Source organism: Lissotriton helveticus, chromosome 5_1 (assembly GCF_964261635.1).
Source record: "Lissotriton helveticus chromosome 5_1, aLisHel1.1, whole genome shotgun sequence".
Classification (NCBI taxonomy): Eukaryota; Metazoa; Chordata; class Amphibia; order Caudata; family Salamandridae; genus Lissotriton; species Lissotriton helveticus.
Window position 1 is genome coordinate 1,915,394,479 of NC_136065.1, and position 14,430 is coordinate 1,915,408,908.

The 14,430-nt window shown below is 47.5% G+C and overlaps 1 protein-coding gene across 1 annotated transcript in view; it reads left to right on the forward strand.

Moving 5' to 3' along the window:
* Window positions 1-218: 218 nt before the first annotated feature.
* LOC144756007 (keratin, type I cytoskeletal 16-like) overlaps window positions 219-14,430 on the forward strand; it is a 43,514-nt gene continuing 29,302 nt past the window's right edge. Inside the window, exons 1-2 of the mRNA XM_078645482.1 lie at window positions 219-989; window positions 6,027-6,109. Coding sequence (XP_078501608.1) covers window positions 234-989; window positions 6,027-6,109 — 839 coding nt within the window. The 5' untranslated portion in view covers window positions 219-233. The remainder of the gene's footprint in view (window positions 990-6,026; window positions 6,110-14,430) is intronic.

Genomic DNA, 14,430 nt, shown 5'->3' on the forward strand with positions numbered 1-14,430 from the left:
AAACATTCCTGGGGACATATTCCCCTAGAAATGAGCGCATTCAATTCTGCATTTAAAGCTGATCTGGCAAAAAAAGAGTGCTTTCCAACATGAGAAAAAGGCGGATACTCGAGGGGGCATGGGGTGGGGTCGAGGGTGCCTTGGGCAGAGCTGCAACACCCAAATGGTTGTTTATATAAAGACCTACTCCTGCCACTGATCTTTGCAAAGGCAGAACCTCCTGCCATTACAAAATGGCAACCAGAAGCATGTCTGTCCAGCGGGAAGGTGGATATAGCAGGCTATCGTCCCAAAAATATGAAAGCAGCGGGGCTGGGTTTGGGGGCAGCATGAGTGGGGGCTCATCCATGAGCTTTCGCCAGGGCTCTGGTGGTGGCTACAGCATGGGTGGAGGTGCAGGGGGCAACTACGCCCAAAGCATTGGCAGCAACTATGCTATGAGTGCAGGCGGTAGCTTGGCAGGTATGGGGTCTGGAAGGAACATGAGCAGTTTTGGGGCCAGCCAGGGGTCTGGATTTTCCATTGGCCAGGGAGGAGGTTTTGGCGTTAACCAGGGGGGAGATTTTGGTGGCGGCCAAGGAGCATGTTTTCGTAGTGGCTTTGCAGGAGGTTTAAGGAGTGGGCTGGGATCAGGCTTTGGAGGTGGCATGGGAGGTAGTGTTGGTGTTGGTCCAGGAGACGCCTATGGTCCAGGATTTCAGGGGCCTGGGAGTGGTGGAGGTGGTTACGTTAGTGGGATGGGCCCTGGTTTCCCTGGTGATTATGGGGCCCCTGAAGGTCTTTTCCCTGGCAATGAAAAGCAGACCATGCAAAACCTTAACGACCGCTTATCTACCTACCTGGAGAAGGTGCGCGCTCTGGAAGCAGCAAACGCGGACCTAGAAGTCAAAATTCGAGAGTGGTATGAAAAGCAGATCAACTCTGGCACTGCCGGCCCTGATCCTGACCAAAACAAGTACTTTGAGACAATTGCTGAACTCAGGAGCAAGGTAAGAAAAGGGCATCCTAACTTCAACATTTAACAAAAATGGCGAAATCATCCCCAAACAAAACACGCAACAGAATGGTTTATTTTTTATTCTTCAATGTCTGAAAAATGTTTGGATACTTTATGATGTCAAACTTAATTTTGCATGTTTTTTTTTATTACAACGCCCTTTCAGTGCAGCACTAAGGCTAGGAATCTTTGAGGTGATGAATACCCACAAACTTAATGGAGACTGAAATGTAAAAAATATTCTGATGCCAAACAGTCTTTGCCAAATCAGGGTGTAAATTGGAAATAAATGCTACCTGGAATTCAGTAACAAAACAGTTCAAACTATTGGGTAGGCTCCTTGGGTGCAACAGTAGGCAAACCAACAGAATCCGCTGAATCGATAACTTGTGTGTGCCCTGCCTTGTGCACATTCTCTAGGCAGGAAGATAAGTAAACATGTTATGTTATGTTATGTTATAAGGTGAAGCTTTCCTCAGATCGCTCCATCACTCATCAGGTAACAATCATTCCTGAAGTTGAGTATTATCCAATCTGATCTACTCATACAAAGGCTAGTTACAAACCAGTAGCAAATAAATCCAAAAGCTTCAGGAAATGCAAAATGAAGCAGTTGGGCTTTGCCTGAACCTAATGAAGACGACTCATGTCACTCCAGCGCGCAGGGTGACTTTTGCGCTGGTGCCGCAACAATGTTTGTTGGCGCCTCCCCATCCATGGTGGAGGTGGTGAGCACCTCCACCCCAGATTCACTCACCACCACCTTTTAACAATGCCCCTCAACTCTCCATCACCCGTCTATCTTAGATGCATTTAATTTGTTATATAGCGCCACACATACCAGTGTAGGGTGTCAGAGCACTTTGCATCTCACACACACATTACAGAGACAAATATACGTGTGTAAATCAACGTATAGGAATTAAGCTCCACCTGACCTTGCATCATGACTGGCAAGGTGTCCTAATGCTGGACAGACGTTTTGAACAGGGCTTCCCTGACCCCAGAACATGTTAGTAAAAGAAAGGTGCACTCCGGTGGCATCTCAGGTTATTGCAGGAAAAATGTTCAGCAAAGCGCGCTAATAGCTTTGGGGCTAGGAGTGAGTGGTAAAACGACCTAGTCCTACACAAAGGGAAGGGTAACCCCAGGATTAAGGAGAAATGTTTCACCCGCTCTACCTTCTTATCGCATTATTTGTCAGTTCAATCTTTCTGTACTCTGCGATTATCCCCTACTGTCAGAATGTAAATATGCATATAGAAAGTTCTATAGACAGTCGATGTTGTTGTATTTAGCCTGTCTTCTAATCAACATACATGGTGCATCTAACATACAAAAATTAATTTTCTGACCCAAACCGACTCACTTTTTGTACCGCGATTCTGTTTCTATGTTCAGGATTTCTTAGGGAAATGATTATTTGATGTTAAAAAAGAAAAAACAAAGGTATAAATTGGCTTGATACATTTCACAGGTGATTTGGTAGGTGGGCTTGACCCAATTTACGGCTAAATCAACCCACCGGCATTACAATCCACAAGTAGCTGGAATTTTCAGGGTAAGGCATGATGACGCGAGGGCCAGGGTCCTTCCTGAATGGATAGGCTGATGATCGAAATCAAATTAAAAATGGACCATATCGATGTGTGTTCATGCACTTTCCTTGACAAATATTAACAAAGGTTGTAGGTTTACAACAAGGATGCTCTTGTCAAAGACGGTAAATAAGATCACATTTTTAGCATGCCTACATGTATCCTTTTGGACAAGTGGGAGGATGTGCACAATTGCAATAATCAATAGGGCACGTGCAACATTTAATCCAAAAGATACCCTCTTCTAGACATTTAAAGCATTGCTTCTAGCCACATTCAGATACAACATCACCAAAGTAAGTCTAATACAGGAATAAACCTTTAGACACAGGGAGACTCTGTCAGATCAACTGCTAGTAGCGCCATGAAGCCTCCAGGCGCGCATCCACATTCCAAGAACAAATAGAAGCTGAAAGGCAAAATGGTTGTTCTTGCTTGTGACTCTACTTCACAATGAGGCAGAGGCACTATCTGCCTCTCAAATTCACACAACTCGGCTCCTTATAAAAAAATTAAAAAAACTACAGGGCATATTATCAAGACAGGCAATAAAATTATCGCTGCTTTAGCGTCAGAAAACTGCCGCTAAAACGGCGACAATGGACTTGATAATATACTCTATTGTATTCCAATTGTAGCTCAGGTTAGATGTCCTTCACATCTAACATGGGTTTCAATTGGAATTCCATAGAGCATATTATCAAGCCCATTATCGTCATTTTAGCAGCAGTTTTCTCCCGCTAAAGCGGCGATCATTTTATCGCCTATCTTGATAAGATGCCCCTACGTTTTATTAATTTGAAATGTAATTAATCTTTGTTCCTTCTGCTGAGGAGGATACCAACTGCTTTCAGGCATGTATCAAAGTTGAGGCCCAGGGCACATCTTCCTGGAACAGGCAACTCCCAACTAATAATGCCCTGCAGTGTGTGGGAACTAAGGCTATAAACACATTTCCCTCAACCCCACGCACCACATGCACACACACCTGCATTTCATGTCTCTATTATTTAATGTCAAAGGGCTTCGTACACCGGCAAGCAACAGGATGTCTGCAAGTTGCAGCCTTTCTGTGGGCTGAGACGATTTTAGCATAATGTAGAGGCGGCTGGTGGTGCTTGATAGTATTTTCAAACGAGCCCTGCTGAGTCTTTCTTACTTAAATCGGAAAAAATACATTCTTTATATGAATTTCTTTTGAGATGAATGACTTATAAAATGAAGATGTGGCTCCTCGAGGGAGTGCTGCAGGCGGCGGGGCAGGGGAGAAGCAAGTTGGGGGTAGTAAACTTGGGAAACATCCATCACAACGCAACTTTTACGACGCACTACCATTACAACGCAGGATTTACAACGCAAGTCATTACAACGACTTGCGCTGGAGGGCGCTGTAGGATAGGGAATAGTTTAATTTACTATCCAAAACCTTCCCTACTATCCACGGGGACTGGAGTTGGAATAGTAAATTAAACTATTCCACTATCCAGCGCCGCCCAACGCAAGTCGTTGTAACGACTTGCGTTGTAAAACCTGCGTTGTAAAGGCATGCGCAGTAAAAGCATGCGTTGTGATGACATACATCCAGTAAATTCCAGAATTGGGCCGAACGGAGTTGAGTAAAGAAATAAATAAATAAAACAAAGTACGCCAAATCGCGCACAATGTAATTCGTTTTATTTTTTTATTTCTTTACTCAACTCCGTTCAGCCCAATTCCGGAGTTTACTACCCCGCACTCTGCCCCTGCCCGCCTGCCTCACCGCCCCGCAGCACTCCCTCGAGGAGCCACTACTGATTAAATGATAAATAAAGGAGAAGGTGCAGGCCTAATAAATTATATGTGCCATGAATATGCTGTTTGCCACAATGGTTCTCCAAGAATTTTTTTATGTGCTTGGAAGGTGAGAGCTGAGAGTCAATTTGAGCAACACAGCGAGCCCAATTCACAAAGGTAAACTTAGATCTGAAGTCTAAGTTAACCTTTCTGAATTGGGCCCTTGGACTTCAAATCTAAACTTAGACTTCAGGTTTAAGATTACATTTCTGAAATGTGATGGACAAAGACCTGTGATCAATGTGACTACAAGATACGAGGTACCGCGGGACTGTGGGAACAGGTTGTGAACTAGCTTTGTGAAAGATTGTGGTTGCGGGGGGGGGGGAGGGATGGGATGGAGTGGGAAGGGTTGTGCATAAAGGTGTCGATGAAAGCGGGGAATGACCCACGACAGCAACCCAAGGTGTGATAAGTGGCACGGCAGAGGAGTGTCGCACTTGCGGCAGTTCAGTTGAACAGTTGAGGGGGAAGGGGGAGTTGAGGGTTAAAAAGGGACTAAGTTCAACCTCAAAAAGCAGATATTCAATATGAGCTGGTTTGTTATTAACGGCCACGCTGGTTTGCCTCCAGCACGCACCTTACGAACGCCGCCCAACCTCCGGGATGTGGGCTGAGTGGCTGTCTGACATTGTGTTTTTTCTACGTTTTGACTCTCCCGCATCTGGGACAAATGAGACTTGCATACCATGCTGGCCTTTTTCTTTCTCTGCAATAAAAATAATTTATAAAAAAAAAAAAAAAAGATTACATTTCTGAATTGAGCCCACAATTTCAGACCTAGAAATGAGCTGATGATGTTGAGTTTACTAATAAAGTGATTTGCTGTGCCTGCCTTCCTGATGGTTTCGGGTTCACTAATACAGGTATATAATGTGCCTGTCTGTGATATGCTGTGCCTGTCTACCTGGTGGTGTCGCATTCACTAATAAAGTGATATGCTGTGCCTGTCTTCCTGATGGTGGAGTGTTCACTAATACAGTGATATCCTGTGCCTGTCTGTGATATGCTGTGCCTGTCTACCTGATGGTGTTGCATTCACTAATAAAGTGATATGCTGTGCCTGTCTACCTGATGGAGTCGCCTTCACTAATAAAGTGACATGCTGTGCCTGTCTTCCTGATGGTGTTGCATTCACTAATAAAGTGATATGCTGTGACTGTCTACCTGAGGTGTCACGTTCACTAATAAAGTGAGAAGCTGTGTCTGTCTTCCTGATGGTGTCACATTTACTAATAAAGTGATATGCTGTGCCTGTCTACCTGATGGTGTCATGATCACTAATAAATTGACATGCTGTGCCTGTCTTCCTGATGGTGTCACGTTCACTAATAAAGTGATATGCTGTGCCTGTCTGTGATATGCTGTGCCTGTCTACCTGATGGTGTCGCGTTCGCTAAGCCTGTCTTCCTGATGGTGTTGCTTTCACTAATACAGTGATATGCTGTGCCTGTCTGTGATATGCTGTGCCTGTTTCCCTGATGATGTCGAGTTCACTGAATAAAATGGTATGCTGTGCCTGTCTGTGATAACAAGTGCCTGTCTACCTGATGGTATCACGTTCACTAATAAAGTGATCTGCTGTGCCTGTCTTCCAGATACAGTCACCCTCCATTGACAACGCCAAGCTGGTTCTGCAGATCGATAATGCCAGGCTGGCCGCAGACGACTTCAGAATAAAGTGAGTAGGGTAGGGTGGAAGGCGGCAGCAGGAGGGCTCACTGCAGCCCCTCTCAAAGGTTTTAAAAATATTTCTATTAAGGTGTCCGAGAACACATATTCTATGCTTCACTTTTCCAATTCTTATTTATTCAATTGTACTCCCAGATTTTTTGTCATAAGGCCACCAATGTGTGTTTGTTTCGCTCCACACTACCCTTTCTCAAGAATGTAAATGTTTTCATGAAAACCATGCAACAACATTTTACTCAATAACTCTTTCCCAAGAATACACGTGTCCTTATTAATATTATTGTTCTTTATTATTGCAAATCAATGTCAGGTTTGGTTCTAAATGTGTTTCATGAAGAAGGATCGGTTGTACAATAGTGGCACGACTGGATAAATCACGTGTGCCTCTACCATGCCGCCTAAACCACAAATGTGTCTTAACCACGCATTCCTTTACCATGCATGCCTTTACCACGTAATTTTGTGGTAAAGGTATGAATGGTAAAGGGGAATGCGTGGCTAAGTTTGTGACCCCCATCCCCCGCCTGAAGCTACAAACTCCCCCAAACCCTCTCCCCGCCCTGAGGTCCAAATACCCCTAACCCTTCCCAACCCCCACATTGTCCCTAAACCTTAAACACTACCTCGACCCCCTCCTACCCCCTTGCGCTGTCCCTTCAACTACCCCAACCCCTTCCACTGCGCTTAGGCAAACCCCTATTTTAAGAAACTACCCCACCCTCCCTCCAGCCCTCAAAACTTCCCTGCCCTCCTTTAGCCCAAAAAACTACCCTGACTACCCATTCCCCTCCCCCTGCCCTGAGGCCTAAAACCCTGCCCCTTAACCTGACCCAGCCCAGCCCTAACAACTACCCTGGCCAACCCTAAGCCCTAAAAATTACCCGACTACCCATTCCCCCTTGCCCTGAGGCCTAATACCCTAAACCCCAATAAAACACTACTTGATCCTCCCCCAGCCCTTAAAACTACTCCAAACCCCATCCCTAAAAACCAGCCCCAAAACCCCCAACCCAGAAAACTACTCCTGACAGACCCCCAGCCCACAAAACTACCCCAACCCCCAGCCTACAAAACTACCTGACCCACCCCAGCCCAGAAAACTACCCCAGACACACCCTCTGATCACAAAACTACCCCGTCTCACCCCAGCCTACAAAACAACCTCAACCTATCCCCGGCCCACAAAACTACCCTGACCCACCCCCAGCCCACCAAACTACCCCAACCCCCAGCCCACCAAACTACCCAGACCCACCTCCCAGCCAACAAAACTAACCCGACCCACCCCTAGCCCACAAAACTTCCCGACCCCCCCAGAACTACAGCCCAGCCCCACTTACCTCACCGTGGATCTCTTCCTGCGAGGTCTTCCTGCTTTCGTCCAATGCAGCAAACAGCTAGACGGCGCATTGCCTTAATCAGGCTTTTTTTGTGTGGTTAAGGCATGTGCATGGTTAAGGCAAGCATGGTTTAGCTTGCGGAGTCGGAACACTCGCGGTTTAGACCGCAGTGTTCCAACTGTTAACCAGAAGGATGGCATGAACAGCAGCTGCTGCTCTAAACATGCATATCGAAAATAAAATAGCATTTTCACCTCTTTTGAAACTGTGGTTCTCTATCCATTCTCTTACATGGGGTTTTAATTTTTTGCCTTTGGTTCAAAGAGAGAGGAAAGGCTTTACTAGAGCAACAAAAATGTCTCTAAAACAATGACCCATTGAGATAATGGTATTGCTGGAAAGGGATCTTTCAGGTTTTAGTAATGAATTGCTGTTGTCGACGTTTTATATTTAGTTATCCAGGAAATTATTTACATACCTGCCACCAAGTTTACTTGTCCTATTGGGGTGTATTCCAAATGGCCCACAGTTCCCTCTAGTATATAGAATTCAGGGCTCATCCCTCCCATTGGACACGAGTCACAGAGGGCTTTGAGTGGGATGAAAAAACTGGGGAAAGAGGGTCTCTAAAAGGGGCGTGGCAAACCCAATTTTGAGCGTGGCCTAAACCATAGGAACTAGCATTGTGTGCTTAAGAAAATCACGAGGTATTACTCAGCAAAGGATAATAAAAGAAAGTCTAATGCCTGGGGTACATGTTTGCTTCTAATGTGTGTGAATAAGGTGGTTATTGAAGTGCAGCGAGCAGGACCCTGAATAAAGATACTTTGGTAGTGGAGACCAAAAAAGGAGATGGTCCAGCTGGGTTTTTGCAAAGTGTGTTGGCATTTCTGACTTTTGATTATCTACTTCTTGTAGAGTTTTTTATATGATCCTTTAATCCTGGTATACTTTTGTGATTTCTTTCAAAATGCTTACTTTTTTTGTTCAATCAATAAATCACAGGCTTCTAAAGCGCGGCTACTCACCTGTGAGGGTCTTAAGGCGCTTGGGTGGGGCTACTGGTCCCGCTGGGTGAGGATCATTTGAAGAGCCAGTTCTTGAAGTCACAATAATATTTCAATGCTTTCATTTGCTGATGCAGTGAAGCATACACGTTGACTAAATGACACTGCCAGTGGAATTTTAGCATGTGGAATACAACGAGGATCATAAACCCTTCATATGCGTTGAGTATGTACACAAGAATTGATGAGTGGTGACTATCGTCTAGTTCCTTGATGGAGCAACAAATTTAAATATTCCCAGTAGACGGGTGGTCTCTCCCCAAGGTGCAAGCCTAGCAAACCTTTAACACTAAGATTCTAGGTATGTTCTCAGAGTATTATTAGTGCCTGTACTTGCTGACAAATGGATTATCTCTGCGTTGTTCACCCGAGGCCTAAAGCTTGCTGTTCTGATGGAAGACGTCATATATTGTAATGTCTGGTTGCCAAGGCTAGAAAATGTATGTAATGTAACATTTTACGTTTTTTCTTTTTTTACTATCCTTGAAGCACAGCAATGGGTTGCATCCATGACATAGGTAGTTGACCATGTTCTGTAACACATTCTGTTGTTGATGGGTTTTGGTTGAGTGAATTGTGGTACACTGAGACACAAAAGCTATTAGCTCAAGGTGAAAAAAAAAATGATAGACAGAAAGGCTGCCAACTCACAGCCAGGAAAAAAAATAGGTGTCCATTTGAACGTAAATAAAGCGTAGAACCTTGTGTGCACTGTTGGAAAAGCTATACATTCAAAACATAGGTGCATATGTACAAGCCCCTATCGCCACCACAACGTCACTTTTACCGACATTGTGGTGGCGATATGGGATTTGCCTTATTTACAAGGCTGAGTTAAGCCACTTAACGTGGCATAACGCTGCCTTGTAAATAAGGCCCCCTTTCATGCTAATGTTAGCGTGAAAGGGGTGGGTGTTGCGGTGGGCATTCCACCACGACACTCATTGTTTTTTATGCTGTCCCCTATGTACAGTACAAAAGGGGGTGGGGATGGACGGAGCATCTGAGCCAATCGAACACTCACACCCAGTCAAAATATCTGGGTTTGATCCATCACCGTTCTTTAGCCCACTCTGCCACCCCAGTTCAGACATGGCTATATGCAAATCAGTCTGACCCTGTGCCTCATGGGAACAGTCCAGCCCGAACTGCCAAGCCATGCCTTCCCTGGACCGGAAACAAGCTTCCGAGGACCGGTTTCTGGCATTACAGCCGTCTTCAGCCTGGCTTGCTTGAATCCAGTGGCAAAGTGAGCAAGGGACTCACGTCTGAGCATACCCTGCCACACTTATGGCGGCCAAAGCGGTACAAAAGGGGGTGGTGATGGATGGAGCATCTGAGCCAATCGAACACTCACACCCAGTCAAAAGATCTGGGTTTGATCCATCACCGTTCTTTAGCCCACTCTGCCACCCCAGTTCAGACATGGCTATATGCAAATCAGTCCGACCCTGTGCCTCATGGGAATAGTCCAGCCCGAACTGCCAAGCCATGCCTTCCCTGGACCGGAAACAAGCTTCCGAGGACCGGTTTCTGGCATTACAGCCGTCTTCAGCCCAGCTTGCTTGAATCCAGTGGCAAAGTGAGCAAGGGACTCACGTCTGAGCATACCCTGCCACACTTATGGCGGCCAAAGCGGTACAAAAGGGGTTGGTGAAGACTTTGCCACTGGATTCAAGCAAGCCAGGCTGAAGACGCCTGTAATGCCAGAAACCGGTCCTCGGAAGCTTGTTTCCGGTCCAGGGAAGACATGGCTTGGCAGTTCGGGCTGGACTGTTCCCATGAGGCACAGGGTCAGACTGATTTGCATATAGCCATGTCTGAACTGGGGTGGCAGAGTGGGCTAAAGAACGGTGATGGATCAAACCCAGATCTTTTGACTGGGTGTGAGTGTTTGATTGGTTCAGATGCTCCGTCCATCACCACCCCCTTTTGTACCGCTTTGGCCGCCATAAGTGTGGCAGGGTATGCTCAGACGTGAGTCCCTTGCTCACTTTGCCACTGGATTCAAGCAAACCGGGCTGAAGATGGCTGTAATGCCAGAAACCGGTCCTCGGAAGCTTGCTTCCGGTCCAGGGAAGACATGGCTTGGCAGTTGGGGCTGGACTGTTCCCATGAGGCACAGGGTCAGACTGATTTGCATATAGCCATGTCTGAACTGGGGTGGCAGAGTGGGCTAAAAAACGGTGATGGATCAAACCCAGATCTTTTGACTGGGTGTGAGTGTTTGATTTGTTCAGATGCTCCGTCCATGACCACCCCCTTTTGTACCGCTTTGGCCACCATAAGTGTGGCAGGGTATGCTCAGACGTGAGTCCCTTGCTCACTTTGCCACTGGATTCAAGCAAGCTGGGCTGAAGACGGCTGTAATGCCAGAAACCGGTCCTCGGAAGCTTGTTTCTGGTCCAGGGAAGACATGGCTTGGCAGTTCGGGCTGGACTGTTCCCATGAGGCACAGGGTCAGACTGATTTGCATATAGCCATGTTTGAACTGGGGTGGCAGAGTGGGCTAAAGAACAGTGATGGATCAAACCCAGATCTTTTGACTGGGTGTGAGTGTTTGATTGGTTCAGATGCTCCGTCCATCACCACCCCCTTTTGTACCGCTTTGGCTGCCATAAGTGTGGCAGGGTATGCTTAGACCTGAGTCCCTTGCTCACTTTGCCACTGGATTCAAGCAAACCAGGTTGAAGACGGCTGTAATGCCAGAAACCGGTCCTCGGAAGCTTGTTTCCGGTCCAGGGAAGACATGGCTTGGCAGTTCGGGCTGGACTGTTCCCATGAGGCAGAGGGTCAGACTCATTTGCATATAGCCATGTCTGAACTGGGGTGGCAGAGTGGGCTAAAGAACGGTGATGGATCAAACCCAGTTCTTTTGACTGGGTGTGAGTGTTTGATTGGTTCAGATGCTCCGTCCATCACCACCCCCTTTTTTACCGCTTTGGCCGCCATAAGTGTGGCAGGGTATGCTCAGACGTGAGTCCCTTGCTCACTTTGCCACTGGATTCAAGCAAGCCGGGCTGAAGATGGCTGTAATGCCAGGAACCGGTCCTCAGAAGCTTGTTTCCGGTCCAGGGAAGACACAGCTTGGCAATTGGGGCTGGACTGTTCCCATGAGGCACAGGGTCAGACTAATTTGCATATAGCCATGTCTGAACTGGGGTGGCTGAGTGGGCTAAAGAACGGTGATGGATCAAACCCAGATCTTTTGACTGGGTGTGAGTGTTTGATTTGTTCAGATGCTCCGTCCCTGACCACCCCCTTTTGTACCGCTTTGGGCGCCATAAGTGTGGCAGGGTATGCTCAGACGTGAGTCCCTTGCTCACTCTGCCACTGGATTCAAGCAAGCCGGGCTGAAGACGGCTGTAATGCCAGAAACCGGTCCTCGGAAGCTTGTTTCCGGTCCAGGGAAGACATGGCTTGGCAGTTCCGGCTGGACTGTTCCCATGAGGCACAGGGTCAGACTGATTTGCATATAGCCATGTCTGAACTGGGGTGGCAGAGTGGGCTAAAGAACGGTGATGGATCAAACCCAGATCTTTTGACTGGGTGTGAGTGTTTGATTGGTTCAGATGCTCCGTCCATCACCACCCCCTTTTGTACCGCTTTGGCCGCCATAAGTGTGGCAGGGTATGCTCAGACGTGAGTCACTTGCTCACTTTGCCACTGGTTTCAAGCAAGCCGGGCTGAAGACGGCTGTAATGCCAGAAACAGGTCCTCGGAAGCTTGTTTCCGGTCCAGGGAAGACATGGCTTGGCAGTTCGGGCTGGACTGTTCCCATGAGGCACAGGGTCAGACTGATTAGCATATAGCCATGTCTGAACTGGGGTGGCAGAGTGGGCTAAAGAACGGTGGTGGATCAAACCCAGATCTTTTGACTGGGTGTGAGTGTTTGATTGGTTCAGATGCTCCGTCCATGACCACCCCCTTTTGTACCGCTTTGGCCACCATAAGTGTGGCAGGGTATGCTCAGACGTGAGTCCCTTGCTCACTTTGCCACTGGATTCAAGCAAGCTGGGCTGAAGACGGCTGTAATGCCAGAAACCGGTCCTCTGAAGCTTGTTTCTGGTCCAGGGAAGACATGGCTTGGCAGTTCGGGCTGGACTGTTCCCATGAGGCACAGGGTCAGACTGATTTGCATATAGCCATGTTTGAACTGGGGTGGCAGAGTGGGCTAAAGAACAGTGATGGATCAAACCCAGATCTTTTGACTGGGTGTGAGTGTTTGATTGGTTCAGATGCTCCGTCCATCACCACCCCCTTTTGTACCGCTTTGGCTGCCATAAGTGTGGCAGGGTATGCTTAGACCTGAGTCCCTTGCTCACTTTGCCACTGGATTCAAGCAAACCAGGTTGAAGACGGCTGTAATGCCAGAAACCGGTCCTCGGAAGCTTGTTTCCGGTCCAGGGAAGACATGGCTTGGCAGTTCGGGCTGGACTGTTCCCATGAGGCAGAGGGTCAGACTCATTTGCATATAGCCATGTCTGAACTGGGGTGGCAGAGTGGGCTAAAGAACGGTGATGGATCAAACCCAGTTCTTTTGACTGGGTGTGAGTGTTTGATTGGTTCAGATGCTCCGTCCATCACCACCCCCTTTTTTACCGCTTTGGCCGCCATAAGTGTGGCAGGGTATGCTCAGACGTGAGTCCCTTGCTCACTTTGCCACTGGATTCAAGCAAGCCGGGCTGAAGATGGCTGTAATGCCAGGAACCGGTCCTCAGAAGCTTGTTTCCGGTCCAGGGAAGACACAGCTTGGCAATTGGGGCTGGACTGTTCCCATGAGGCACAGGGTCAGACTAATTTGCATATAGCCATGTCTGAACTGGGGTGGCTGAGTGGGCTAAAGAACGGTGATGGATCAAACCCAGATCTTTTGACTGGGTGTGAGTGTTTGATTTGTTCAGATGCTCCGTCCCTGACCACCCCCTTTTGTACCGCTTTGGGCGCCATAAGTGTGGCAGGGTATGCTCAGACGTGAGTCCCTTGCTCACTCTGCCACTGGATTCAAGCAAGCCGGGCTGAAGACGGCTGTAATGCCAGAAACCGGTCCTCGGAAGCTTGTTTCCGGTCCAGGGAAGACATGGCTTGGCAGTTCCGGCTGGACTGTTCCCATGAGGCACAGGGTCAGACTGATTTGCATATAGCCATGTCTGAACTGGGGTGGCAGAGTGGGCTAAAGAACGGTGATGGATCAAACCCAGATCTTTTGACTGGGTGTGAGTGTTTGATTGGTTCAGATGCTCCGTCCATCACCACCCCCTTTTGTACCGCTTTGGCCGCCATAAGTGTGGCAGGGTATGCTCAGACGTGAGTCACTTGCTCACTTTGCCACTGGTTTCAAGCAAGCCGGGCTGAAGACGGCTGTAATGCCAGAAACAGGTCCTCGGAAGCTTGTTTCCGGTCCAGGGAAGACATGGCTTGGCAGTTCGGGCTGGACTGTTCCCATGAGGCACAGGGTCAGACTGATTAGCATATAGCCATGTCTGAACTGGGGTGGCAGAGTGGGCTAAAGAACGGTGGTGGATCAAACCCAGATCTTTTGACTGGGTGTGAGTGTTTGATTGGTTCAGATGCTCCGTCCATCACCACCCCCTTTTGTCCCCTATGTACAAGCGTGGGTTACATAGGAGGCAGCGCCAACATTAAAACCAGGGAAAACCTGGTCTGAAGTTGGGGAAACGAAAGAAATGCATTATTTCTCCTCGTTTTTGCAGCACACATGGAAAAAGCAAAATGCCATGGGCTGTTTATGTAAAGGACTTACACATCTCCCACACCTCAGCACGAGCACTGTGGGATGTATCCAAAGTTATACATGGTAACTGTTTGCCACACTTAAATCTGTAACAGGAATATACAAACACTGGGACACACCATGAAGTTAGCAAGAAGAAAGAAAATTC